The 27,938-nt window shown below is 55.6% G+C and overlaps 2 protein-coding genes across 3 annotated transcripts in view; one reads left to right on the top strand and one right to left on the bottom strand.

The window, feature by feature from the left end:
- Positions 1–1,545: 1,545 nt before the first annotated feature.
- The window catches only part of ANKS3 (ankyrin repeat and sterile alpha motif domain containing 3), a 53,075-nt gene continuing 26,682 nt past the window's right edge, over positions 1,546–27,938 (bottom strand). The window contains exons 18-19 of one of the 2 annotated variants that reach the window (XR_012647705.1): positions 3,736–3,824; positions 1,546–1,597 (exon numbers count right to left, since the gene is read on the bottom strand). The gene's annotated coding sequence lies outside the window, so the exon portion shown is untranslated. The remainder of the gene's footprint in view (positions 1,598–3,735; positions 3,825–27,938) is intronic. The other variant, XR_012647706.1, reaches the window with a different exon arrangement.
- On the top strand, positions 5,472–27,656 carry LOC142021848 (glucagon receptor-like). The gene is made up of 14 exons (XM_075011098.1): positions 5,472–5,485; positions 6,154–6,304; positions 7,562–7,658; positions 9,032–9,139; positions 17,083–17,204; positions 19,533–19,639; positions 20,007–20,163; positions 21,040–21,199; positions 22,789–22,849; positions 23,645–23,714; positions 24,544–24,632; positions 25,731–25,869; positions 26,744–26,785; positions 27,569–27,656. Exons 1-14 carry the CDS (start codon positions 5,472–5,474, stop codon positions 27,638–27,640), a joined length of 1,389 nt encoding a protein of 462 aa, XP_074867199.1. The 3' UTR covers positions 27,641–27,656.

The raw sequence follows: 27,938 nt of genomic DNA, 5'->3' as shown, positions 1-27,938 counted from the left end.
CCATTGAACAGACCGTTGTATTCCATTGCAGTGGAATGGGTGCCACCAGAGACTCTAAGAAGTAGTTCTTTAAAGGAATGAAATGAACAAGTATGTGACTGTTAAACCTCTTAACTTGCAGAGTACAACCCTTCCCCTCCCGGAGCCCTCCGGTGGTTCTCTCTCCCTTCTGCAGGTTCTTTGTGGATGCGATTTACACCCATCAAATTGTTCTGGATTCCTTATTCTCCCAATGAGCTTGGACAGGGTTTAACGACTGCTCTCAAAAGGGACCGTCAAATTCCCACCACCAAAGGCTTTTGCGTTCAGTACAGGGCAGTGTGAAAGACACCAGCTCCCTGGGAGGAAGCAGAGCAGTGCCAGTCTGTGCTGATGCGGGCAGCTAGCAGGATTGCGCAGGGTCAGCTGGAGGGGCAGGAACCATGCTGGATGGGAGGCAGGGAAAGGAAAACAAAAGGACCCAGTGCAGTCCGGGGAAGGGCTGAGCACTAAGGGCTAATTCTGGTACTTCTAGGGCACCTCCAGGCAGCGGCAGGGTGGGGGATGCAGTGCGGCCCTGACCCCAAAAAAGGCTCACGACCTTACTGTAGGGGGGCGTCACTGTATTGCCACCCTTCCTTCTGCAACTTCCTTCAGAGTGGGCAGCTGCTGGCTGGGTGTCAAGCAGTGAAGGCAGCACCCCTGCCAGCAGCAGGGCAGAAGCATGGGTGGCGTACCCTTGCCCAGGTGGAGCAGATTCCATTGTTCTCCCTGTGTGGAAGCACACCCAAGATGGAGCCTGTCACAGGGGCAGGTCACCCGTCCACGTCCTTTTTTAGGCCATCAGCTGTGGTCTCTCTGCTGGGTGGCAGGCTGACAGCCAAATTTCTCAGGTGTTGATTGGACCGTGACAACGTTCTTTGTCTGTCACGTATGGCTGCACCTGATGAGGAACCCTCTCACAACGTGTTGCCATGCTTCCCCTGGAGGTCTCCCAGAAGCGAACATTTCAAATACAAGCACAGAGCCACGACTTACAACTCCAAATAGTAAGGTGACACATGCACCCGAGCTATAAAAACAGAGTCAGTGAATTATAAGCTCTCAAAAGACGCCTCACTTGGCCCATGTTGCGCAAGATTTGGTGCAAACCTAGAACAGTAGTTGCAATAACGTTTTACATGTTCATCTCAAAACCCAATAACATCACAAGCTTGGTGCAAGGCGAGGGGCTAGCCACAGCGTCCTCAGCTAAACTTCCCCTCCCACCTACTTGGCAGGGCGATTCGTGACTTTTTAATGCAAGAAAGGTCCACTGTGATCAGCTAGTCTGAAATTCTTCATAACACAGGCTAGGGGAGGGGCCTGCTGAATTGATTCCTGTCGCTGAACCGGAGCATACAGCTATGCAGGATACCAGGGGACTGCATTTCAGTGCTGCCAACTTGGCATGGTGCTCCAGGAGCCTTTAGGTTGGGAAGTAATATAGGAATTATAAGAACGAAAGGTGGCACCAGGAAACAGGAGATGAATCTCCTACCTTTAAATCTTTAAGCAAAGAGCTGCTGGTTAACCATCATCCTTTGTGTGTTAAGGGCTGAAGAGGAGCTTGGGGCTGCTGGAAACAAGGACCAGAGTCAGTCCCTGTCTGGAGCAGTGTGAACACCTAACTAGGACTGCTCAAGTTGGGAACCTAGCAGCAGCCTGGCCAGGCCCCCTTCCCCACGCCACACCCTCTTTGGTTGGGCACATAGGAAGGGCAGCCCTCCGGGGGCGCAGTTCTGCTAGATGTAAGGCTGCTCTGCAGAGCTGGCGCAGCACAAAGCAGCCTGAATGGGGCTGGACATGTGGCTCTGGGCAGTCTAGGGGAAAGACTGGGCTTAGAAATCTAAAAGTAATTCTCATTAACGTGACAGAGGGGCGTGGGCTCTGCAGGAGGCCTGGGCTGCATGAGGCATGGGCTGCAGGCATGAGCAGAAGGCGGAAGGACATTTCTAGGTGAAAGAGGACACTGTACACACACAAGGCAGGGATGGATGGGGAACATCAGAGGGATCACCATCTGCTTTGCTGAGCCAGCCCTGCTGTGCCAGAGGTAGATGTAAGCAGGTCCAATCACACAGTAGCGTGCAGTGGGGGACAGCTCTCACTGTCCCACCTGCCGACAGAGGAAACCTGCTTCCTCCTCCTCAGCCCCTTCATCCTCCCGCACCTTGCATTTCCTGATCTCTTCCCTGCATTTTGCAGCCATCTGCCAACTCTCTGCCAATAGCCGTGTCTACACGTGCACGCTACTTCGAAGTAGCGGCACTAACTTCGAAATAGCGCCCATCACGGCTACACGCGCCGGGCGCTATTTCGAAGTTAACTTCGACGTTAGGCGGCGAGACGTCGAAGTCGCTAACCCCATGAGGGGATAGGAACAGCGCCCTGCTTCGACGTTCAACGTCGAAGTAGGGACCGTGTAGTCGTTGCGCGTCCCGCAACTTCGAAATAGCGGGGTCCGCCATGGCGACCATCAGCTGAGGGGTTGAGAGACGCTCTCTCTCGAGCCCCTGCGGGGCTCTATGGTCACCGTGGCCAGCAGCCCTTTGCCCAGGGCTTCTGGCTGCTGCTGCGGCAGCTGGGGATGCATGCTGCAGGCACAGGGTCTGCAACCAGTTGTCGGCTCTGTGTATTTTGTGTTGTTTAGTGCAACTGTATCTGGGAGGGGCCCTTTAAGGGAGCGGCTTGCTGTTGAGTCCGCCCTGTGACCCTGTCTGCAGCTGTGCCTGGCACCCTTATTTCGATGTGTGCTACTTTGGCGTGTAGACGTTCCCTCGCAGCGCCTATTTCGATGTGGTGCCGTGCAACGTCGAAGTTGAACATCGACGTTGCCAGCCCTGGAGGATGTGTAGACGTTATTCATCGAAATAGCCTATTTTGATGTCGCTACATCGAAATAAGCTATTTCGATGTAGGCTTCACGTGTAGACATAGCCAATAAGTGGAGATACCCCCCAGCCACCCACTGATGGACTGTGCCCAAACTCAGATCAGCCAGACAAGGTCTTCTCTAGGCCTCAGATCGTGGCTATTGGCTCAGCTTTTCCACAGCCAAGGGCTGGTGAACGCTCTTGTGAGGCCACTCCCACTGCTCAGCTCTCGGCTGATAACATGACAACGCTGGTAACATCAAACTGACTGCAGTGCCCAGGCACCATAGCCCTGGAAGCAGAGCAGCCTACTGCATAACATGCTGGGCTGAGACACCGCACACCTGGGGTCTAACACTGGCTATGCTGCGCCCACCTGCTCTGCCTCAGTTTCCCCTCCATGGAACAGGCACCATAATACTGCTCCTGCTTTGTGCAGTGCTTTGAGCTCTGCGGCAGGTAAGAGCGAGGCTTTATGAGACATAGGGTAGGGAGTCCCCAGGGGGAGTCCGAGAGCTTTGTGGCAGTGAGTGATTGATGGGTCTCTAACCAGAGAGGGTTAGGGACAGGCAGAGCATTGGCAGACTTGTGTGCCAGACCCGGGGTGGCAGGGCACTGCTATTGTTTATGAGGTTCTCACTGATTCTGTGGACACAAGCTGTTTTCCACCAGCTGCCTCCCCGACCAGCTGGACGCCTGGTAAACAGTTGCTGTGGGGCTGGAGCCAGGGGCATTGCCTCAGAGTCTGCCTCAGGGTCCCAGGGCAAGTAAGCTGAGGTAACTGGCCCTGCAGCGCACAGCAGGGAGAAGCCACTTGCCACAGGGTAACATAGCCCCTTACCTGCGTGGCACCCGTCTCTTGTTGCAGCTCCGTGGTGCGTCCATTCTGCCAGCAGAGAGCTGTGTCTAGCGGCCACAGCTGGATGGTACCTACAGGATAAGTAGAGAACGCCCGGGTTAATCCTTCTATTTCTTCACCCCCGCCAGTTACTCTGCGGGGCATCGGAACGTTTTTCGATATGAGGCCTATGGCCAGATTGGGCCCCATCACAGGCAGCAGTGCCTGTTTTGGGTCTCCCCTCCTGCAGCATGGATTGTGGAAGCCCTGGGTAGCCGTGCTGAGCCCGTGCAAGCAGCCAGGCATCCTGCTCCCGGAAACCTTGCCCTGTGAACAGCAGGCGCGGTGACTGTGGGAGTTGGGCAGGCGCTGGGGCTTGGTGGGGAAGGTGGCCCCTGGCTGCTCTCCACAGAAACCCATAGCTGCACCTCCTTGCAAGAGGGCACCTTCTGACTCTGTCAGTGACGGGGCTGAGGTGCCTTGGCAGGGGCCTGGGGCTAGAACAGATGGCAGGGGAGCTGACGTGCCTTGGCAGGGGCCGAAAGTTAGAACAGCGGACACTGGGGGTGACCACAGGAGATCCTTAACCCCACCAGTGCTGGCGAGAGAGAGCTTTCTGCCCCACTCACCGGCAGCCACCGGTGCCGCAGCACTTTCAGCAGACAATCCCATGCCCTGTTTGCTAACAAGCCCAGGGGCATCCTCAGACCCTCAGCGTGGGTGGAGGCCCAGGCCGAGCTTGGCACTAGTGGCATCGAGCTGCCCCTCACGTTGCCCAAAGCGCTCAGGTACACTCCATCTCTGCTCCCATTGACTTCAGGGCGAGCAAAGTCAGCCACCGTGGAGCAGGACAGAAACACCTGCCTCTAAGCGTTATGTTCCTCGCTCAGCCTGCAGGCACCACAGGCAGGGCTGCCTGACGCGCCCCCTCCAGCGGACCCGGAGATACCATCCGGTCCAGCTACTTCCTCCTTTCTGGGTGCTTCTGTAACCCGCATGCCTATGGGGTCTGGGCTGCTGTCCCATGGAGGGGCACCAGGATCTCTTACAGCGAGACAGAAGGAGTTTACTCTGCAGCTTTAACTGAGAGCCAACTGGCTTTCAGCTCAAGCTGCAGCGGTCCCAGGTACAAGACTGCCTGTCAGCGGTTACACTGCTTGCATGGGTTAGACTGTGAATCTCCCCAGCTCTGCTGGCTAGGCCACCCCTGAGCCAACACTGCTCCTGCTCCAAGGCTGTGGGAACTTTATCTCTCTGTACCACCCTGGTCTCCCTTCCCTTGTGTTCTGAGACCCTCCGACTTCACATTTCTGCCCCAGGATCTTGCTTTGGCTCCTGGTGGTCAGGGGGTCATTCATTTCTCTGCCCTCCAACCCTTGGCTCCTCAGTTCCACCACTGTGCTTCAGGGCCCCTCCAGCATCATTAGTACCTGGCTGCCCTGTGTACACTTAGGCTGCTGATGGTGGGGCTCACCACACAACAGGGAGAGAAGAGCAGCCCTTCCGGGAGCTAAGCCTCCCTCTGTTAGCTCTGGACAAGCTGCTAACCACAGCCAGTCCTGCGTGAAACGCGCTAGCAGAGAAGGGCCCAGCTACAGAGTGCAGCAGACATGCATCTCACTGGGGCGTAATGGGGGGCTGTGCACCCAGAGCCAACTCAGTCCCCAGCGCTGGCAGGGCTCCAATGAAAGCTGGACCCTGGGAGCAGGCGCTGCTGTTTCCCCTCACGCCCCGAGCGGATGGTCTGCCAGAGGTGAGTTGGGGCTGGAGAGGTTTCAAGCACCCAGATGGCCAGGGACTCCAGAGCCTGGCTTGTTCTGCTGGGGATGGGACCCATGGATGTGCAGGGGAACAAGGGGGCGGCTGCTCTTCATCTCGCTGGGCTTCCCTGGGCTGAGCCTAGGCTAAAAGAGGACGAGCCTTCAGACTCCCTAGTGCACTGCTTCGTGTGCTGGCAGTGGCAAAGGGGTTTGCTTTGGCAGGGTGGCTGAGTACCTACCACCAGCAAGCTCAGTAACCCCTGCCCAGCAGCCTGGCTGCAGCCCTGCCTTTGGGACACCTGCTCTGCTGCATGCTGGGATATGCACGTCTCCCTCCCTGCATCAGCATACCCAGGGACATCCATTGCCTTGGAGGCTGCATCAGGGGAAGCACTAAGAGCCGCTGGTATTCAGAGCAAAGTGGGGAACCTGCTTGCGCCTGAAGGACGACTTGAGAATGGTTTGACCCCTTCTAGGCCAATACCAAACACCCGCGTGCTGGAATTTACTGCCCATGGTGTTCTGGTGCCTCTGGCACCTGCCTCCCTTGGAAAAAAGGCTGCAGCATCCATGTCCCACCTGTTGAAACCTTGTGAGATGCTCTGCCCCTGCTGCCTGCTGCAGAGTGGTCTCTCCTACTCCCCTTCTGTCTCTCTTCCAGACGCCTGGGGCCCCTGCTCGGCTCAGTGGCCCTCACACGTCAGGCCAGCAGCCAGTCCCTCCCCACCAGACTCCAGCTACTAGCCATGAGGGACGTGCTCTGCTCTTGGTACTGCCGCATGGCCTGGCTGTGCCTCCTCTCCTCCCTGCAGGTAAGGGCCTGCACCTGCCAGGGCCCATCAATGCTGGTGGTGATCCCAGAGCTGGGGTGCTCCCTGCAGGGCCCTCCTCTCTCCGGACCAGCTTTGTAAATGTCCAACAGCAGAAGGGCACAACTCCCGAGTCCCAGTAAATCCTCCGTCCCTGGCAACGTTTGCATATCGACCGGGACTGTGTTCCCCCATCTGCTGTAGGCCCCACAGGGCAGTTGGGTGGCCGCCCTGCGCAATGCAGATGGTCAAAGCTGGTCCCTTCTCGGCTGGGAGAGTGACTCTGCCTTTGATCATCGTTCTGGTCCGGACAGTGCTCCCCTCTACCCCCAGCTCAGAACCGGCCCTATCCCGGAGCACAAGGGGTTAATCCAGGGAAGATTCAGGCCCTGTCATTGAGCTGGGCCTCAGGCTGTGGTCTGACCCATAGCGCAGCAGCCTGGGGCTGTCTGACCCCAGAGCAGGAAGCGAGCTCCAGAGCTGAGGCCCCTCCCCTGAGAATGCCCAGCCCAGCCCCCAGGGTCTAGATCTACATGCCAAGTTCATCCTTAGTGGAGCAGATGCCCAGAGAATGGTGGAGAATGCTCCTGCCATTGGTCAGCCTAGACCCAGCACTGCTCTGCTGGTGACAGCACCGGCCCCATCCAGCCCCACTGGGCTGGCACAGCTCTCCCCAGGCACTAGCAGCAGAGGCAGCCAACAGCGCAGGGCCGCGGAAGCCTCTTGGGGCACAGAGGAGTCTGTGTGAGAGAACGCTAGCTGGTCTCCGGTGCCCTGGCGTGCGTCAGGAGTGCAGTGGGCTGCCAGGGCCCCTCTCAGACACTGTCCCTGGGATCCCATCAGATGCACCTTGATCATGGTGAATGTTCTCAGCGGGAGAGGTGCCCACTGCTCCATTCTCCCGCCAGCTGTCAATGTCCCCCAGCCCAGACCATGCACCTGCCTTTTCCAGGCTTGGGCTCCCTGTAGCTCTGCTGGTACCTCTGACCCCATTCCTGTGCCCCTTGACATCCCAGTCCTGCACCAACCAACAACTGTGCCAGCGTCCCTCTGTGCCACTGCTCCTCCGTCCAGCCCTGCCCCCTCCACTACTCCAGTCCTGAGCTCTCTCCCACCACTCTAGCCATGCCTCTGCCGCCCGCTGATCTGGCCAAGTGATTGGGAAGGGGCTGCGGTTTCCCTGGGGGTCCCTGTGGGCCGGGCAGGGCTGCCTGAGCAGCGGGTGGACGTGTGACTCTAACCTGGGATCTGCCCCTGCAGCACTGTGGAGCGAAGGTTCTGGAGAAGACCTTTGAGGAGTGGATGAGGTACCGGGACGAGTGCTTAAAGAAGCTGGCAAATGACCCGTACCCCACAGGTAAGGCTGCCTGCAGAGGCGGTGCTGGGATGGAAGGGTCAGTGGATTTGCTGCCTCTGGCCAAGTTCCCATGGGGGCAGCTCCCTCCCAGCGGGGGCTGGGCGCTGCTTCTGGCACCAGAGAGCACTTGGCTTAGACCAGCGATGGCCACAGCGAAATCTGGGGCCAGGGGCTGCGTCCGGGCAGGCTGGAGCTGAGATACTCTGAGCCTGCCTCCGCTTTTCCAAGCATAGGGAGAGAAACCTCCAGGGCAGCACCTTCCTGGGGATGGGGCCCCCCTCCACCTCTCACAACCCCACCTCCTGCCCCCTCCCACTTCTTGGCCTTTCCACTCCCCAGCCTGCTGCCTGAGCTAAGGGCCGCCTGCTCAAAGGCCATTAAGAACGTGGATCGGAGCAGGGCATTCCCCACACCCCCGGCTAATTACAGCCCCCACTCTGCGCCATCATGGGCAGCACCTGCTAGGCTTGGATCACGTTAGCCACCATGGCAACTGGCTGCAGGGCCAAGGGGAGAAGAGGCAGAGCTGAGCTGGGAGATGAGACAGACCCCTGGGCAGAGGTTGGCAGAGTTCCAGGGGCACTGGGGTAGGGGTGCAGGTGGCGCATTCCCCATCACAGGGGCCAGACACTTGGCAATCTGGGTGCTGAGAAGAAGCACAGCACCCTGCAGAGCTCCAGGAGACAACTCAGCTGGGATGCCTGCTCCCTGGTAAGCCTCCCCGGCAGTCCAGGCCGACAGCCGGCACTCAGACGGGCACAAGAGAGCTGCCAAGGCCCCGGCTGAGTGTGAGGGTGGCCAGGCCAGGGAGCAGTGCCATCCCTGGGTATTGCTTGACCTCAGTCCTTGCACTGAAGGTGGTGCCTGGGGGCCCCAATCTGGGGACAGGGTACACTGGTGCAAGGCACTGTGCAGACACAGGACAGGCGGTCCCTGCCCCCAGCAGCTGATGGTCTGAGTAGGGAGGCTCCCAGAGCATGGGCACACAGTCATTGAGTCTCAGCCTTTTCATTCAAGGCTCCCTGTGACCAGGAGAATGGCCAATGGGCTGGCAGCACGCACGTGGGGAGGTGACGGCCTGAGCCGAAGCCCAGGGAAGTCAGGGCCTGGGTGAGTCCCTGGGCTGTGGACAAAAGCAGTAGCCGCTGGACAGGATGGCTGGAGAGCTGTCTGCAGAGTGGCCTGTGCATGGTGGCAAGTGGAGAGTTCCAGCCTTGGTGTCCTCGTAGGCGACTGGGTGGGGCGAGGCCCGCTCTCAGCCTGCAGAGGCAACGCCCTGGCTCGGGCTGCTTGCAAGGCCCATGTTAAGAGCTGATGGGGATGGGCACATGGCTGGCCTCTCCCCCTCTGAGCTTTGCCTTTATCCTTCCAAGGGCTCTACTGCAACCGGACCTTCGACATGTATGCCTGCTGGCCAGACGGGAGCCCGGGCAGTGTCGTCAATGTCTCCTGCCCTTTCTACCTGCCATGGTTTGAGAAAGGTAACAGCGTGGTGCCCTGCTCCAGAGCCTGGCGGATGAGAGCTGCCCAGGGCAGCACAGTCCTTTCCCCTGCTGGGGGTGGGGGGCTGAGGGTGCTGAGTCAGTTCCAGGGGACCCCCTTTTCCTAAACGCCCAGGGCCTTGCACACCTCAGGGCATCACTCGCCCCTGTGCAGAGCAGGTGTGAAACACGAGATCCCACGTCTCCCTGCTCCAGTGGAGTGTCTCACACTTGCTGCGCACACGTGGGTGACTCCATGGTTAGTGTCAGGTGTCTGGCACTGAGCAGTCTAGCAGGGACAGGTTGTGCTGCGCTGGGGCTGCAGGCTCACATGCAGAGGTGCCTTTTCACTTGCCTGCATAATTCCTGCCTATAGCACTTTCCTCTACCTGGGATCCGCTCATCCCTCTGATGTCTACCGCCTCCCTGGGCCACTCACCCTACCCCTGATCACTGGGGCCTGCAGCCTCATCAGCCAGAGCAAGTCTGCAAAGGACAGAGAACAGGAGAATCCACCTGTCTCTGCAGCCAAATGCCCTGCACATAAACATCTCCCCCCGCGCCCTCCTCTGCTGGGTCTTGGGGCCTGACCTGACAGCCCTGCGGCTGGGTTGGGCTGTCTTGGCCAGGCAGGGAGAAGCCTGTGAATGTTGGGATGGTGCTGGCAGCCCTTTTGGGCTCCCCTGTCACTATTGAGGGGGTGGCTACAAACCAAGCCAGCCATGTGCCCCATAGAGGGTATCACCCTGGTAGTGTCAACCAAATGCACCCCAACTTCTTTGAGTATCAGCAGGCTTTTTATCCGGGCAACACAAAGGCTGTGGCAACAGCTCCAGACTCCCACGTGTTTCTTCAGCCACTAACAATGCACCGCACAGCCTCAGCACAACCACACGTTCCCTTGCTTCGCTCCCGGCATGCTCCCACTAGTGGCTGGTTTATCTGACACATGGTAGCATTCCCCACACCTCGGAAGCCTTTCCACAGCATACAAAACCCATATGAGTCCCTGGTAATGCCTTTCAGTGCACAGACAGCAGTAACCGGGGCACGCAGCCCATTTGAGCACAGTGTGGGAAGGCTTTCTGGATCCACAAATCAATGCTACAAGCCAACGGACAGCACACCAACACTCACTGGCTCCAAATGCAGGACACTTGCAATGTGCTAAAACAAAGACCTGACTGAAGAACCACCAGGGTTGCAAACCCCCAGAAACTTCATTTAAGGACAAAATGGGAAATATTTACACACAGACAAATTTTTTTATGGACATAATTTTTATACTCTATTAAGATGACATAAATGACCAAAAGCGAAGAGTAATCGTTGTCATTCACACATCACAAGACCAATACGCTCTTTAACTCACTTTCGTTTAGTTAGTCATGTTGCCAATGTGCTGACGCTAACTTGGCAGGATAATGTAGATGATAACATCACCTGGATCACGCAATTCACATCACCTCAACCACTGAGCTCAGTAAACAACTAAAACGCCCCATTTCTGCTGCTCCACGGTAAAATGGCTGAAGCAGCACAGATGGAATTTAATTGCTACAGAAAATTGCTGTTTTTTAAATTTCATTGTACTTTTACAAAATTTACGGACACCTAAATATTTCTGCAGCCTTGACGGACACATCCAATTTTGGCTAATTTTCTACAGACTGTCCGTAAATTTACTGACAGTCGGCAACCCTGAGATCCACCAAAGGAAGTCCCAGGTTTAGCCTTCCCCATGGACACAAGGTTCAGCTGTCTCTTCTACTAACAGAAAAATCAAAGAATCACTGGATTTTAATTTTGGTGAGGTACAAACCATGCAGCACATCATGGACAACTGTCTCATCTGTCAATCGTCTCAGAGAGGTAGCCGTGTTAGTTAGTATCTTCACAAAACAAAAAGTAGCATCTTAAAGACAATGGTATAATTTGTTAGGTGATGTGCTTTAGTGGTACAGACCCACTTCTCCAGCTCTGGAAAATAACTGACATCTGAGAGAGAAAGAATTTAAAAAAGGATAGAAAAAAATGAAAGAAAAAAGCTGACGAATCAGCTAGATGGGGGGAAAGAAGTGCTGGGAGGGAGGAGGGAAAAAAAGCCTCAGCAAGTGTCTATTAAGTCAAGTGAGATGCCTGTGATCACTGCAAATATCTAAGGAGGGGAAACTGTTCTTGTAATGAGAAAGGTAACAGGTCTTTGTTGAGTCCATGGTGACAGGGATCAAACCTGAGAATAAATTCCAGTTCAGATGTGTCCCTTTGTAATCTGGTGTAAAAATCTCTTTGTTTTAAAATGCACACCGTCAAGTCTTCAATGGTGTGTCCTGCCAAACCGAAATGCTCACTTACTGGTTTTTGTGTATTCAGATTCCTGATTTCTGATTTGCGTCCATTCATTCTTTGGTGAAGTGATTGTCCAGTTTGTCCAATGTACGTGGCAGAGGGGCCTTGCAGGTACACGATGGCATATATCACATTCGTGGAAGTGCAGAAATATGAGCTCCTGATCTTGTGACTGACACGGTTAGGTTCAGTGATGGTGTTTCTAGTGTAAATATGTGGACAACGCTGGCAAATGGGGTTTGTTGCAAGGAAAGTTCCAGGATTAGTATTTCTGTGGTGCGGCATGCGGTTGCTTGTGAGAATTTTCCCAAGCTTGGGCGGCTGTCTGTAGGAAATAACAGGCCTGTCCCCCAGGGCCCACGAGAGTGAAGCATCATGTTCCAAAAGAGGATGTAGATTGTCACTAATGCACTGGAGGGGTTTGAGTTGGGGTCTACAGGTGATGACAAGTGGTGTTCTGTTACTAACCTTCTTGAGACAAAGTAGTTGGTTGCTTTCTGGGTATTCATCTGGGCCTGTCAGTCTGCTTCTTTACTTCTCTCGGTGGGCAATTAAGTTTTATGAACACCTGGTAGAGATTTTGAAGTTTCTGGTCTCTGTCAGTAGGTTTGAGATTGCATCTAAGGGCTTGACTACAAATGATGGATTGTGTGGGGTGTGCTGGAGGCATGTAGTTAAGAGGAGCAGTAGGTGGATTTCCCGTATAGAGTGCTATTGATTTGAGCGTCAGTGATTTGTAAAGTGCTGTCTAGGAAATGGATCTCTCATGTGGAATGGTCAAGGCTGAGATTGATGGTGGAATGCAAGTCATGGAAATCCCTGTGGAATTCTTCAAGGGTCTCTTTACCATGGGTCCAAATGAGAAAGAGATCACGGATGTAGTATAAATAAAGGAGGGGTAATAGGGGCTGAGGGCTGAGGAAACTGTTCTAAGTCAACCATAAAAATGTTAGCTTACTGTGGGGCCATGTGGGTGCTCATAGCAGTGCCACTAATCTGGAGGTATAAATTGTCCCCAAATCAGAAATAGTTGTGGGTGAGGGTAAAGTCACATAGCTCAGCCACCAGATGTGCTGTGGTAACTTCTGTGATAGCGTTCCTGAGGGCTTGTAGTCCATTTTCATGTGGAATATTGGTATAAGGAGCTTCTATGTCCATGGTGGCAAGGATGGTATTTTCAGGAAGGTTTTGGATGTTCTGTAATTTCCTCAGGAAGTCAGTGGTGTCTCGGAGGTAGCTCGGAGTGCTGGTAGCATAGGGTTGGAGGAGGGAGTCCACATAGCAGGATAGTCCTGTAGTAAGGGTGCCAATACCTGAAATGATAGGGTGTCTGGGGTTTCCAGGTTTATGGATTTTGAGTAGCAGATAGAATAATCCTGCCTGGGGCTCCGAAGGTGTGTCTGTGTGAATTTGGTCTCATGCATGGTTATGGTAGTGGCACAAGGTACGCACACCTAATTCCCTCAAAGCATTAGAACGTCTGCTGAATTGCATGGTACCATTATGACCCCAGCCTGTCGCTTTTCAAATGCCGTATGAAAGACAAACAGGCTCAATAAACCCAGCTGCCTGTTGTCTTTTTAATTACATTTTGACTTTTCACGTCATAATGGGGGCACAGATCCGGGTTTGAAATAACAAGGTGTGACATTTTTAGCAGTTGTGCCTGCTCATCGCAAAACACTCCTCGTATGTATTTCTGACAGCTTCTAGAACTGGATTGTCTTCTGATTTCAAGTGCTGCACTTTTTCTGTCTGTTCCTGTGAAAGGTCAGCCAGCCACCCTTGACTGACCACCTCTGGGATGGGGCATTCAGCCATGAGCAATGGCAGATGCCTTATTTAGCTCTGCCGGCAAATCTTTGCATTGGTGGCTCGCAATATCTTTATGGCTTCACCAATGCTTAATTTTGTCTTACATTGCTACACTGGAGATGGGCTCGCGCTTCCACGAGCATCTTGGCTCACAATAGTTATGTTACATCCCACGTTTGATCTCAAATTGTGTACCTCCCCATCCCCACCCATCAGGCCAATATTAAAGGGCTCTGCTTGAGGAATATTTGTTTCAGTTATACCATAGAAAAAGATCCTCCCTCCTCTTCTTTTTCACTGCTTTCTTTCTCCAGTACATGAAGGTACCATGGTCTGAGGCTGCTTTTTATTATGTTCTTATGCCCAGGCTTGTTCAGCTTTATTTGGACACGGTCTTCTAACATGACCAATCGATTGGTAGATGTGACATTTTTCATGTTTAAATCTGCAGACCTTTGGAGCTTGTCTGCCTCCAAAATGGTAACACACTCTGGCAATTTTGTGTATAGTACTTTATATTTCTGGCATGCTCTTTCCCTGTCCCCAGCCTTCTACAAGCTTTTCCTTGCAGAGTCCATAGCCTGGGATGGTGTCTGAGCTGTTTCAAATATTACCCACGGTTCAGACAATAATCACCCTTCCATTCTGCCGTCATTAATGGCACAAGCTAATCTGTCTTCTGGCATAATGAAAAAGCAGTTTTGTAGCACTTTAAAGACTAACAAAATAATTTATTAGGTGATGAGCTTTCATGAGACAGACCCACTTCTTCAGATCAACAAAAAAGTTTTGAGCATGAGCTTTCGCGAGCAAGACTCACTTCATCAGCTGCTGGACCAGCATCTGATGAAGTGAGTCTGTGCTCACGAAAGCTCACGCTCAAAACTTTTCTGTTAGTCTATAAGGTGCCACAGGACCCTTCGTTGCTGTTACAGATTCAGACTAACACGGCCACCCCTCCGATACTTCTTCAGATCATAGCCTTACCAGAACAGACTCAATATATAAAGCACAGAGGTCCAAAAATTGTTATCAAGGATGACAAATCAGAAAAACTGTTATCAAGGTGGGCAAATCAGAAGAGCAGAGGGACAGTGGGTGTGGCGGGGGGAAGTTAAGAGTTAGATAAAACATTGAAGTATGGAAAAGAGTCCTTATAATGGGTCAGGTAATTGCTGTCCCTGTTCAAACCATGTATTTATGTGTTGAATTTGAATAGGAATGTTAGTTCTGAGCATTCCCTCTGTAGATGGTTGTTAGAGTCCCTTTTCAGTAGAACACAAACTTTCAGATCTTTACCAGAATGGCCCATTCCATTAAAGTGCTGGCTGACAGGTTTGTGTATTTGGAATCTTTTGATGTCTGTTTATGTTCATTCATTCTTTGTCAAAGAGTGTTTGCAGTCTGTCCTATATACATGGTGTGTGTGGGCATTGTTTGCACATGATGGCATATATGATGTAAGATGACGAACAGGAGAATGTGCCCGTGATTCTGTAATTAACGTGGTTAGGACCAGTGATGGTATCTCCAGAATAGATAAATGGACAAAGTTGGCAACGGGGTTTGTTGCAAAGAAAAGTTCCAGGATTGGTATGATTGTGGTATGGCCTGTGGCTGCTAGTGAGAATCCTCATAAGGTTGGGAGGCTGTCAATAGGAAAGAATAGCCATCACCTAGGGCCTTCTGGAGTGTGGCATTATGATTTAGGATAGGTTGTCAGTCTTAATGATGTGTTGTAGTGGTTTGAGTTGGGGGCTGTAGGTAACGACCAGTGGTGTCCTGTTATTGGCTTTTTTGGGCCTGTCTTGAAGTAGCTGGTCTCCGGGTATTCGCCTGGCCCTGTTGATTCGTTTTTTTATTTCTCCTGATGGGTAATTCAGGTTTATGAATGTTTGATAGAGATCTTATAGTTTTCGGTCTCTGTCAGTAGGATCAGAGCAGATGCAACTGTATCTCAGGGCTTGACTGCAAATGATGGATCGTGTCGTGTGTGCAGGATGGAAGCTAGAAGCATGTAGGTAAGTATAGCGGTCAGTGGGTTTCCAGTAGAGAATGGTATTGATCAGGCCATCAGTGATTTGTACTGTAGTGTCCAGGAAATGTCTCTCTTGTGTGGAGTGGTCAAGGCAGAAGTTGATGGTGGGGTGCAGATTGTTAAAGTCTCTGTGGAATTCTTCTAGAGTCTCTTTACCATGGGTCCAAATAATAAAGATGTCATTGATGTAACTTAAGTAGAGGAGGGATCAGCGGGGACAAGAGCGGAGGAATCGTTGTTCCAAGTTAGCCAAAAACATATCAGCATATTGTGGGGCCATGCGGGTGCCCATAGCAAGCATGTGTGTCAGAGTTATGCCATAATTACAGCCCTGAGGGAACTTCCTCAGTCCAGCCACAAAGTCTTATCATCTCCCTCGTTCTCCTGTTTCACTGGCCGTCGGGTCGAAATGGTGTTTTAACAGATTTACGAGCATATCAAGTCTCATCCCCAGGTTTTTCAGAGGTTAACAGGCTGAAGGTGATAGCTGCTTCTTACTGTTGCCTGTCAGAGCACTAACAGTGGGGAGAACAAGACGATCTTTTGCAGTATTCTGCCCAACTCTGTGTATTAAATGGTGAAACAGTCTCAGAATCACAGCCATTTATTTCGCTGGTGTTTGTCAAGGCCAGATTAACACGCACCTTCCTCTCGCTCCACTGAAGGGTCTGCTGCACCTCATTACCATATAGTGTAGCTTAAACTGAATATGCTCCAACTTCTCTGAGTACCAACAGTCTCTTTAGTCAGCCCACATGCATCTCTCCTGGTAATAGCTCTGCAGACCCACCCCCTTCCACTGTACGCAAAACCACCACACAACACAGCCCGAGAAGAGCCACGCATTTCCACCTTTGACTATCTGGTTACTCTCCCAACTTCTTTGCCAGGCCTGAAGCAGAGAGCTGTGCAGCTGGAAAGCTTGTGTCTTTCACCAACAGAAACTGGTCCAGAGAAAGATACTACAGGTCGGATCTCCCTGGTCCCGCACGCTCAGGACCTGACTGGTCCAGAATGAGGGAAATCGCCGGACCAGGAGATGTTCCTCTGCCACAAGCCACGCTGTCTCCACAGCCCACAACCAGCTCCAATTCTGACCCCAGCTGTACCCCTTCCCTCCAGCCCCACTGCCACTGGCCCCACCCCTGCTGCCACTAGCACCAGCCCTGGCCAGTCTGCCGGCCCCACTGCCACCAGCTCTGGCACCGCTGCTGCCTGCTCCAGCCCACGGCTCTCCAATTCAGGAACCTCTGTGGTCCTGCCAGACCACGGATGTTGCTGGAACCGAGAATTCCGCTTTTTAGAAGTACAACCAGTTTCTGGTCTGCCTTATCTTTCTAATCTCTAAAACAACAAGAAGTTCTGCTGCACCTTAGAGACTAACAGATATTTTGGAGCATAAGCTTTGGTGGGCAAAGACCCACTTCATCATCTGACGAAGCGGGTCTTTGCCCACGAAAGCTGAGGCTCCAAAATATCTGTTAGTCTATAAAGTGCCACAGGACTTCTTGCTGTTTTCAAAGATACAGACTAACTTGGCAACCTCTCTGATACATCTCTAATCTCTGGGACCAACATGGCCGCCGCACCGCAAACATTCTCCCCGTTCAAGCTGGTTTATTGTACACCTACAACAGAGCCCAGGGCTGCCAGTTCTGGGGAGTCCTGGGGTGGTCTGAGGGGCAATCCCAGGGAAAGCAGTCAGCCCGAAAGGTGACCCTGGTCTGCTCTGCATCTGCAGTGAAACACGGGCTGGTGAGCCGCAAGTGTGGGCCAGATGGGCAGTGGGTGATGGTGAACGGCACGCAGCCATGGAGGGACTACTCCCAGTGCGAAGAGGAGATGGAGTCCACCTTGGAGGAGGTGAAGCTGCTGTGCCTGACGGGGGCCACCTCCTCTCTGTCCACACTTGCTCCCTGATACCCAGGAGCACGGACTGGGGCCCAGACAGGCTTGTGCTGGGAGGCGAGTTGGTGTTGGGGAGTGCAAGGTCACAGGAGCCAGAAACAAAAGGGATGGGGGGGGTTGTGTGTAACAATGCACAGGAGGAGGGAAGTGGGGATGAACATGTTACAGCACGACGGAGGGGACAGGCCTGTTCTAACACGTGGGGGGGGCGAGGAATGGGTGTGTTATAAGGCACAGGTGGTGGAGTATGGGCAGTCGTAAGGCATGGGGGGCGTGTTATGAAGCACGGCAGGAGGAGGCGGAAGTGCCATAACGCATGGGGAGGGTGACGGGAGTGTTATAACGCATGGAGGAGGGGGATGGACGTGATATAACGCACAGAGGGGACAGATGTGTTATAAGACACAGGGAAGAGATATGGGTGTGTTATAATGCATGGGAGAGGGGATGGGTATGTTATAACACATGGGGGGGAGGGGGAGGGGAAGGGGTGTGTTATAGCGCAGGGGAGGGGTATGGATGTTATACCACACGGGCGAGGGACATGGCTGTGTTATAATGCACAGGTGTGTGTTATAACACATGGGGGATGGGACGGGTGTATTATAACATGCGGGGGGAAGGGACAGGTGTAGTATAACACGTGAAGGGGGATGGATGTGTTATAATGCATGGGGGAGGTGATGGGCATGTTAGAATGTGCAGGGGAGGGGATGGGTGTGTTACAACGTGCAGGGAGAGGACGGGTGTGTTATAATGCAGGGGGGAGGGGAGAGGTGTGTTATAACATGCAGGGGATGGGATGGGTGTGTTATAACGCACAGGGGAGGGGGCGGCTGTGTTAAAGCACATGGAGGAGGGGGCAGGTGTGTTATAACGCATGAGGGAGGAGACAGATATGTGATAACATGGTGGGGAGGGGACAGGTATGTTACAATGCATGGGGAGGGACATGGGTGTGTTATAATGCACAAGGAAGGGATATGGGTATGTTATAACATGTGAGGGAGGGAACAGGTGTGTTATAACACACGGGATGGGACAGGTGTGTTATGTGTGGGGGAGGGCATGGGTGTGTTAAAACACACAGGGGAGGGGACGGTGTGTTACAACATATGGGGGGAGGGGACACCATTCAGACACTGAGGTCGATGTAATCCCAGATGCACAGCTCCCTTCCCTCCCCATCTCTGCTCAGTCACATGCTGCATCCCCCTTCGTGGGGTGTTGGCCCCCCTCTCCCTGACTGTCCCATTGTCTGGCTGGGAGGGGCTGGTCACAGCTTCCCACTGAGCCCCTCAGGCTACGTCTACACGTGCACCCAACTTCGAAATAGCTTATTTCGATGTTGCGACATCGAAATAGGCTATTTCGATGAATAACGTCTACACGTCCTCCAGGGCTGGCAACGTCGATGTTCAACTTCGACGTTGCTCAGCCCAACATCGAAATAGGCGCTGCGAGGGAACGTCTACACGCCAAAGTAGCACACATCGAAATAAGGGAGCCAGGCACAGCTGCAGACAGGGTCACGGGGCGGACTCAACAGCAAGTCGCTCCCTTAAAGGGCCCCTCCCAGACACACTTTCATTAAACAGTGCAAGATACACAGAGCCAACAACTAGTTGCAGACCCTGTATATGCAGCACGGACCCCCAGCTGCAGCAGCAGCAGCCAGAAGCCCTGGGCTAAGGGCTGCTGCCCACGGTGACCACAGAGCCCCGCAAGGGCTGGAGAGAGAGTATCTCTCAACCCCCCAGCTGATGGCCGCCATGGAGGACCCCGCTATTTCGATGTTGCGGGACGCGGATCGTCTACACGTCCCTACTTCGATGTTGAACGTCGAAGTAGGGCGCTATTCCCATCCCCTCATGGGGTTAGCGACTTCGACGTCTCGCCGCCTAACATCGATTTCAACTTCGAAATAGCGCCCAACACGTGTAGACGTGACGGGCGCTATTTCGAAGTTACTGCCGCTACTTCGAAGTAGCGTGCACGTGTAGACGCAGCCTCAGTGTAGTATGGATCCCGCTCAGAGGCCGGCCCTGCTGGGGAGCTCAGACTCTGCTCCCGGGGTGGAGAGGAGGCGAGCTCAGGCCCCAGCAACCTCGGGACGTGGCCAAGCTGCAGCGGGGACCCAAGCCGGCCATCCCTCGGGGCTCTGCTTCAGCCAGGCAGAGCGTCTGCCGGGGGTGCTCAGAGTGCGGAGAGGCAGCCGGGGGCCATGGTTAGGGTTAGGGTAACCTCAGGCCCTGCCTCACCAGGACTCCTTTGCCCTGCTAGGAAGGGGCGCGCCGGCTGATGGTGAGCTTCAAGGTGCTGTACACGGTGGGCTATTCGCTCTCGCTCCTGGCGCTCATCTCTGCCCTGCTCATCCTCACCATCTGCAGGTGGGGCCTGCGCCCGGGGCGCAGACAGGACGTGCGCGGGCCTCTCCGCTGGGACGGGAGGGAGGCTGGGACAGCTCCAGGGCTGGGCACTGCACACGGTGTTGGGCCCTGCATGTAGGGCAGCGGTGCTGTTCCCTGTGGCACCTCCTGCTGGGAGAAACAGGCAGTGCACGAACTGTGAGCTTGGCACAGCCAGCCCTCCTGCCTCTCTCCCTAATCCTGCTTGGAGGGGGAACCTGCACCCTCCAGTCAGTGCTTCTCTCCCCTGGCCTGCTGGGGAGCCAGCACCAGCCCTTTCCTGGGGAGGCGGTATGTCCTTTTTGCTCAGTGCCCTGTGGCTGAAGGACATCTCCCTCTCTGGGCCCAGGAAACTCCGCTGCACCCGCAACTACATCCACGCGAACCTCTTTGCCTCCTTCGGGCTGCGGGCCATCTCGGTGATAGTCAAAGACGCGCTGCTGGAGAAGCGGTGGGGCATGGAAATCCTGCAAGTCTCGGACTGGGAGACACTGCTGAGCGATGAGGTAAGCCCCCTCCTCCCCGCGTAACTCAGTGCTCCTCGGATGGGGGTGGAATCCCACAGCCAGCGCCTGTGCCCCCACCCTGGCCAGCTCCGACGGCTGGGCAGGGAGGCTTGATGTGGGACCTGTGGGTGGGTCCGGGGAGAACCAGAACACTTGGGTGGCTGAAGACCACTGACTCAGCTGGAGGAGGAGGGGTCTGCCAGTCTGCCATAGGGGAGATGCACAGTTTGTGTGTGAGCCTAGAAACCTTCCCCTGCACAAAGCCGGGGTGGGGGCAGGCTCCTTCACAGGCCTGCTGCGACCAGATTTCCTAGGTCTCTGCCCCCTGCCTTGGAGCAGGGTGGCCCCATGGTGGAGCACTGGCTGGAGGCTCAGGTTCTCAAGTGATCATGTATGAATTGCTTTGCCCTTCAGTGGCTCACTTTCCCCACCTGTAAAATGCTGTTTCCCCACCTGTAAAATCATCTTAGCGGCCCCCGTGAGAATTCCACCTGCTGCTCCTGCAAATGCTGCCCCCTCCTCCTACAGCTGCACCCAGACCCGAGACCTGCTGTGCTTCCCCTCCCATCCCTCTCCAACAGCCCGCCTGGCAGTTTCTCAGACTGGGGAGAGCTAAGCATGTGGAGAGATGGAACCTGGATGTGAACTGGGTCACCAGAAAAGAGTGACGGGGGGCAGGGGGTTGGGGGTGGCCTGGCTCTCTCTGGCCTCAGAGGAGCTCAGGCAGTGCTGGGTAATGAAGCTGCCCTGGTGGGAATGCACCACGCTCGAGGCACAGTCCATCTGGGGGCACTTCTAGTGCCAGGTCCCAGTCTCCACTTCCTGCCCTGTCACTGTCTCTCTCTCTCTCTCTCTCTCTGGGGCTTCTCCCCGCAGGCTGCACTTGGCTGCCGGGTGGCTCAAGTTGTGATGCAATACTGCATTCTGGCCAATCACTACTGGTTTCTGGCGGAGGCTGTCTACCTGTACAAGCTTCTGATTGGAGCGGTGTTTTCCGAGAAGAACTACTACACGCTCTACCTGTACCTAGGCTGGGGTGAGACGGGGTGTGTGTGTGTGTGACTGGGAACGGGGTGCGTAGGAAGGATGCACACAAGGAGGCAGTGTGGCCAGGGGTGGGGGGATGCATGGGGCATGGGTGTATGCTGCTGAGGAGGTGGGGGGGCGGTCGTGGGGGCCTGGGCAGGAGGCACGTGCCAGGAGGGAGCAGGACATGCGCATGGCATTTCCCGCAGGGCACACTAGAATTCCACACTGTCGGGGGTGTGGGAGGTCCAAGAGGGCAGCAGCTCAGCCAAGTGGCACATAACACCAGGTTCCCCACCTGGCGCTTTGGCCGTGGGCTGACACCCGAGTGGTTTCCATTTGGTTCCAGGTGCCCAGCAGGGTTCCCGCTAGTTTTTTTTCCACCACAGCTGGAATAAATTTTGTTATGTGCACCAAGGCACGTGTGGATGTGCACCCGCCAACAGAAACACGGGCTGTCGGTTATGGATGCGGATGTTGATAATTAATCCTTTGGGCTCCCAGTGGAGCATAGGGCCTTCACCGTCACTCTCAATCTCTTGTGATCATTGGCTATAGTCTTGATTTGATCCCACGTGAAGCCAGCCGCTTTTACGTCATCCAGGAAACTTCGCTGCCATGTTTGTTTGGGACGTCCCCTTTTCCTCTTTCCCTTTGGATTCCATCCTAAGGCTTGCCTCATGATACATTCCTCGCAGTCCTTAAGCAGGATACGGCCTGCCCATCGCTGTTGTCTCTTCCCGATCTGGACCTCCACTAGCTTCTGGTTTGTTTTGCTCCACAAGGTTTCCTCTGGCATTCTCTCATACCACTTTAGCTGGAGAATACGTCTATGGCATTTATGGACAAATGTCTGAATTCTCTTAACATTGCTCTGGACAAGGCGCCACATCTCCGAGCCACACAGCAGCACCGATTTCTCATTGGAAGTGAAAATATGTAGCTTGGCTCTCGTTGAAATGGCTCTTGTACACCAGAGTGGCCGTAGCATGGCAAAGACTTGTTGTGCCTTTTGTCTTCTGTCACTGATGTCCTCTCCAGTGCCCCCACTCTTGCTGATAACAATCCCCAAATGTACAAACAGGCAAACACTTTGCATTGCTTTTCCTTCAGTTGTAATTTCGCTTTCCAGTCTATTATTAATGAGCATCAACTTCATCTTCTCCTGACTGATCGTGAGGCCCACTCGCTCAGCTGTTTCCTGTAGGGCCGGCTGTGGGCCCTCTGCTAATCAGCTGGGTGGTACCAGCGTTCAGCTTACAGGGAAGCCTAGTGCCCAACACAGACAGAGCAGCTCACATCCCTGGAGCAGAGTCTCTGCTTACAGCTGTTAGCGGCTCCTGGGGAGGATTAACAGCTTAGCGGCATGGGTGAGTGGTGGCCCCTAGTGGTGCATGTACACACAGGAAAACCTTGCTAGCTGCAAAGAGTGGAGGATTTGGGCTGTGGCCTGAGAATCCCCCAGAGGGCAGGGCAGGTCTCCACCTGGATCAGGGCAGGAAAAAGGGAGGGACATACCCCCACCCCCAGTGTGTCAGAGCTGTGGTCTCAGCTCAGGCAGGTGCTTGGTCTTCACAGGGTTTGCTGTGTGACTTGCAGGGACCCCCGTGGTGTTCGTGGTGCCGTGGCTGGCAGCCAAGTACCTGAAGGAGAACACAGAGTAAGTGCAGGTTCTCCGGTTTGCTGGGGGAGTGGAGCGAGGGAGTCTGTGCTTCACGCCCCAGGACCTGCACCCTAGCACTGAGCAGCTCAGGGCAGGCACTGAATGCCAGGGAGCGGGGCATCCAATTCCTCCACTGCCACACTGGCCCTGCTGTGACTTCCCAGTGCTCAGCCTTCAGGGCTCCGTCAGTGCTCTGGCTCCTGAGGGTAGGACGGCTCATGAGTGCTGGGCTTGGAGGTGCTTTCTGAGATGGTCTCTGCACAAAGGCCCACTGCTGGTCATCAAGCACGCTTGGCTACTGCTGACCTGGGCCCCAGCGAATGGCTCAGCCTGCTGGGCCCTGGAGCTGCTGGGAGGGATAAGCTCTCAGCCTCACCAGCCCAGACAAGACCATTGGAGAAGACATGGACAGGTGGCTTGTGGGCAGCTACCAGGGGTTAGTGAGCAACAGCTATCAACGAAACAGGCAGAGGCCCCCCCTCCAGGGTGAGAGGCAGTGAGGGTGGACAGGGAAGAGATTCCTTCACTAGCCCGCAGCCTACCCAGCTTCGGCAGTCCCTGCCTGGGCCCCTGCTGGGAGCTAGGGGGCTGTGAGGTGGGACAGGAGGACTCCAACTCCAGGACAGTGGGCAGGCAGAGCTGGTGATAGCCATTCCTGGGTCCTGACAGCTTGGCTCCTCCATCCATGGTGGGATGTCCCAGCGCGGTGCTTTCCTCTGGCCTGGCGAGGGCAGCCCAGAACTGCCACTGCCCGCTGGCTCCCGTTTAACAGCATGTCTCTGTGTGCTGCAGGTGCTGGGCCATGAACGAGAACATGGCCTACTGGTGGATCATCCGGATCCCCATCCTGCTGGCGTCCCTGGTAGGTGATCTCCGAGGCTGCGATCGGGGTCATGTGCAAGGCACAGAGCCTTTCCGATAGCAGCGGTTACTCGGCTGCTGTCACCGGCAGTCCAGACCATGGCCCAAGGAGAACAGCAGCTCCTGCCTGGGAAATCACCATCCCTAATCCCCAGCCCTGCATCCTGCCCTAGTGACTTCCCCTCCGGCCTGCCCTGTGAGGGAGCTGAGCATCATTATCCCACTGACCAGCTGGGAAAACTGAGGCATTGTGGGGCACTCAGCCCATCAGGAGCTACTACCCATGCCTCCTGGCTTGCAGTCCCACTGGGGAAACCAGTTGGGATGACGGAAGAGGAGGAGGCTTGTCCCCCACCAAAGGAACTGGCCCAAACGGACAGCTCTGACTAACAGAGAACCACTCATAGGTGGGTCCTGTCCCCAGTGGCCTGCTTCTCAGGACAAGAACGTGTTCTGTTGAGCCCAGTGCATGCTGAGAGGGGGCCAGCAGCTGGAAATCCCCACGAGGGGAATGAGGGTCAGATTGTGCTGATGGCCTGTGGTTGAGTCTCAGGCACTGGCGCATTCTGGCTGCTCTCCGGCCCTCACTGTTACTTGCTGCCAGGTCCTTCCCCTCGTCCCCCCACCCTCCCCAGGTGCTGCACACAACCTGCTTCCCTTCATGCACAGCTGCCCCCGCCCTGCAGAATCCATCAAGGCCAGCATGACCCTGGGAACTCAGGAAGGATATGCGGGGGTAGGATGCTCAGGCCATGCACCCCCAGGGCTGGCCCAGGTGATACACAGGGCCCTGGCTGAGCCGAGCGGTCACCCTCTGGGTCCTCCCCCAGATCAACCTGCTGATCTTCATGAGGATTCTCAAGGTGATCCTGGCCAAGCTGCGTGCCAACCAGAAAGGCTATGCGGACTACAAGCTCCGGTGAGCAGCATGTGCGCACTGGACCTGCCGGGGCCTGTCGCACCTGGTCTGGATCTGGCTCCCCTGCCCCGTAAATCTGGTTGATGGGCCCAAGCGCCTGGACTTGGCATGTCCACACTGCATTGTAAGCCTGCGTCCAGGCCTAACGGCCAGGCTAATGCCTCCACCCGACCCTACACTGACGGTCTGAGCCAGGCCTGTGGCTTGAGCTGCGTCCGCATTGCAGTGACAGGGTTTAGACCCCTGGCCAAGTGGTACCCTGGCACAGACCTGCCCCCCGGGGTGCTGACTGCAGCATCAGGCATGTGGGGCCCAATGAGAATCTGAGCCTGGGTTCACAGCGCAGTGCAGACGTTGCCTCGGAGGCCTGGTCACACAACCCATGGCCACGCAGGGAGGCCTGCGATCTCGTCAGCCCTTACAGCAGGTTGCGCTAGCAAGTGGCTGGGAACACACATGCTCACTGGATCAGTCTGGCCTATGTACCACCAGCCCCACATGACTTCCCCTTCCACACACCCAGAGCCAGGCCTGACTGACAAGCTGGCGCCCAGCCTACAGCCCAGGGTGCCAAAGCAGTACTGCCCCCCTGCTTGAGTCAAGGCTGCCTCATGGGGATCAAATGGAGCCCTGCTGAGCTTTGCTCCCAGCATGCCATGCTCCAGCTCAGCCAAGCAGGTGCTGGCTGCATGGCATGCTGGGACCTGACACCCCCTCAGGCAAGGTAATGGAGGCATTGGGGTGGCAGGCGGGGGGCGTCACTGGCCCCTCTGGGGACTGGAAGGACATCACCTCCCATTTTCCAGCTCCTCCCTGGTCTGCTCCCAGAGCAGCCCCCTGCTCACCGACAGCCAACTCTGTGGCCACATGTGTGGGGAACCTGTCCAGCCCCACAGCACTGCAGCCTGGTAGCTCCTGAACCCTCCCCTCCCCACCAGGGCAGGCAGCTATTGCCCTGTGTGAGATCCCAGGCCCTTTGGGAGTAATACTCCAGCTAGCTCCTTGTCCGGCCCTCAGCACAGTCATCACCCTATTTCTCCACACCCCTCTCCCGTCCCTTCTGCGTGACCCGCCGGAAGCGGCCTTGTCTTCTTTCAGGCTGGCCAAGGCCACGCTGACCCTCATCCCCCTCTTCGGGATCCACGAGGTGGTCTTCATCTTTGCCACAGACGAGCAAACCACAGGCATCCTGCGGTACATCAAAGTCTTCTTCACGCTCTTCCTCAACTCTTTCCAGGTGAGCCGCGCACCGGGGCAGCCCCGCGGGCGACAGGAGCAGCCAGCCTTTCGCTCCTTCCCTGCCCTTGTGCCGCCATCACCGGGCGGGGAACCTGGCCCTTTCCCCTCCAGTCTCTCCACATTAGCCAACCTCCCAGCCAGCTCCAGCCCCTCTGCTGGAGCTGTGGCGCAGTGAGGTGTTAAGCTGGGCAGCTGCTCAGGAGCAACAGGACCCACGCACTCACAGGCCCTCCTTGGGCTGGAGGCCGGTTGGGTTGTGCCCTGGACCCACCAGTCCTTGCGGAGCGGTCCCAGCACCTACAAGGTGTGAGCTGGACTCTCAGTCTGTGGTGCCACATGCCAATTGCCTTCGAGCGCACCTGCTCGGCCAGTCCTTCAGCACAGCCAAAACCGCCCTGGGCTTGGCCCACCTCAGCCCATCCCCTGGAAAGCCTGTAACTAGCAGCCGACAGCGAGGGCTGGAGATGATCGCAGCGTCGGCTGCACAGACAGGCACAGTGGAGCACTGCGTGGCCATGGCACAGGGGCCTTAGGGCAGGAAAGTGCTCTCACCAGCCTTGCCCTCTTGCCAAGGGCTGCCCTGCAGGAACCAGGCCCTGTTCCCATGGGGCAGTCCGTGCCATACCGGAACTCCTGCCCTGTTGTAACGCTGTTGCCTGCCTGGCTGGGGGAACCATGGCATAGCTGAGCACAGCAGGCCAGGCTGCTGCCACATCATGGTAGCATGGTCGGGCTTTTCCCCCTAGCTGAAGCTGGTTGTGGGAGCTGGGCCTGTGGGACCAACAGAATGGCAGATGCTAGGGCCTGGCAAAGCCTGGCTATCATCATGGACTCCCGGTGCTGCCTGGTTCACGCCTGCGCTCTCTCCCCAGGGCTTCCTGGTGGCCGTGCTGTACTGCTTTGCCAATAAGGAGGTATGTGCCCTGTTGTCCTGCTCCCTGCTGGGTCCTGGGCCTCTGTGGCCCTGCAAACTGCTGCAGCCTGAGCTCTACCCCTGAGCTGTGCGCCATAGCCCAGCTCTGGGTCCCTCTTGGGATTTCTTTCCTGGAGTCTCCTGCCACCCTGCTGCTGATCTGCTGTGTCCGGAGCACAGAGCCCATGCGCTGCTGGGTGTGCTGGGCAGCCAGGGGCCTTCAAGTCACCAGAGCCTCTTGAGCTTCAGAACAAACAGGGTTTATCGGCTGCACCCCCCGGCTTGGGGCAGGCCTGCCTCAGATAACGGCTCCCAACCTGGTCGCAGTCCTGGGCCAGAGTCCAAGATCTGTATTTGGTTGCTGCTACCTCTCAGGGCACACCCCACCCAGTGCTCCCAGAATGCATTGCTCTGTCGCAGAACGCCCAGCAGCTCAGACCTGCAAGTGGCATCTCTGGGCCCTGCACAAAGGCAGCCCTAGGCCCTGTGCAGACCGGGTGGTGCCGTGGCAGAGAGCTCAGGCTATTTCTGGGAACCCAACGATGCTGTGACTCAGTTCTTTGGGGCAGGTCCTGCCTCTTCCTACTGCATGGGCCAAAGCCCTCCCTGGAACAACTCCACGGAAGCCAGCGGCTTGTACCCGTGCCGAGTTTGGCCAGCACTGACTAGGAGCCCTGGCGCGAATGGACCTTAGCCCTATGGGGGGGCGCGGACAGCAGTTGTGAACCTCCCGAGAGGCTGTGCAGGGCAAGAGCAGCTCACAAGCTCTGTTCCTTCCTCCTAGGTGAAGTCGGAAATGAAGAAGAAATGGCAGCTCTGGAGGCTGGACCACCGCGCCGTCTGCTGTACCCAGTGACAGCCGCACGGCCCCGCCACGGTCAACTTGCTTGGGACAGCTGCAGAAGAGAGGGCCGCCCACAGCTTGGTTGCTGGGGGAGCAGGCCCAGCAGTCTGTTGCACTCCAAAGTGCTCAGGGGATGGCACGTGGGCCTGTGCCTCTGCAGAGGATGGCCTTGTGTGTCCATGTGCCACCTGCCATGGAGGGTCAGCCTAGGGCTGGAGAACCAGGGGCGCAAAGCACTTGAGTCCAAAGCATTGCTGCCGCAGGGCTGTGAGCACTGGTGCAGACCCTGCCTGAGCTGCGGAGCAGGAGC

Source organism: Carettochelys insculpta, chromosome 16 (genome assembly GCF_033958435.1).
Source record: "Carettochelys insculpta isolate YL-2023 chromosome 16, ASM3395843v1, whole genome shotgun sequence".
Lineage (NCBI taxonomy): Eukaryota > Metazoa > Chordata > Testudines > Carettochelyidae > Carettochelys > Carettochelys insculpta.
Note: the sequence above shows the minus strand (reverse complement) of the source record. Positions and strands in the feature narration are given on the sequence as shown.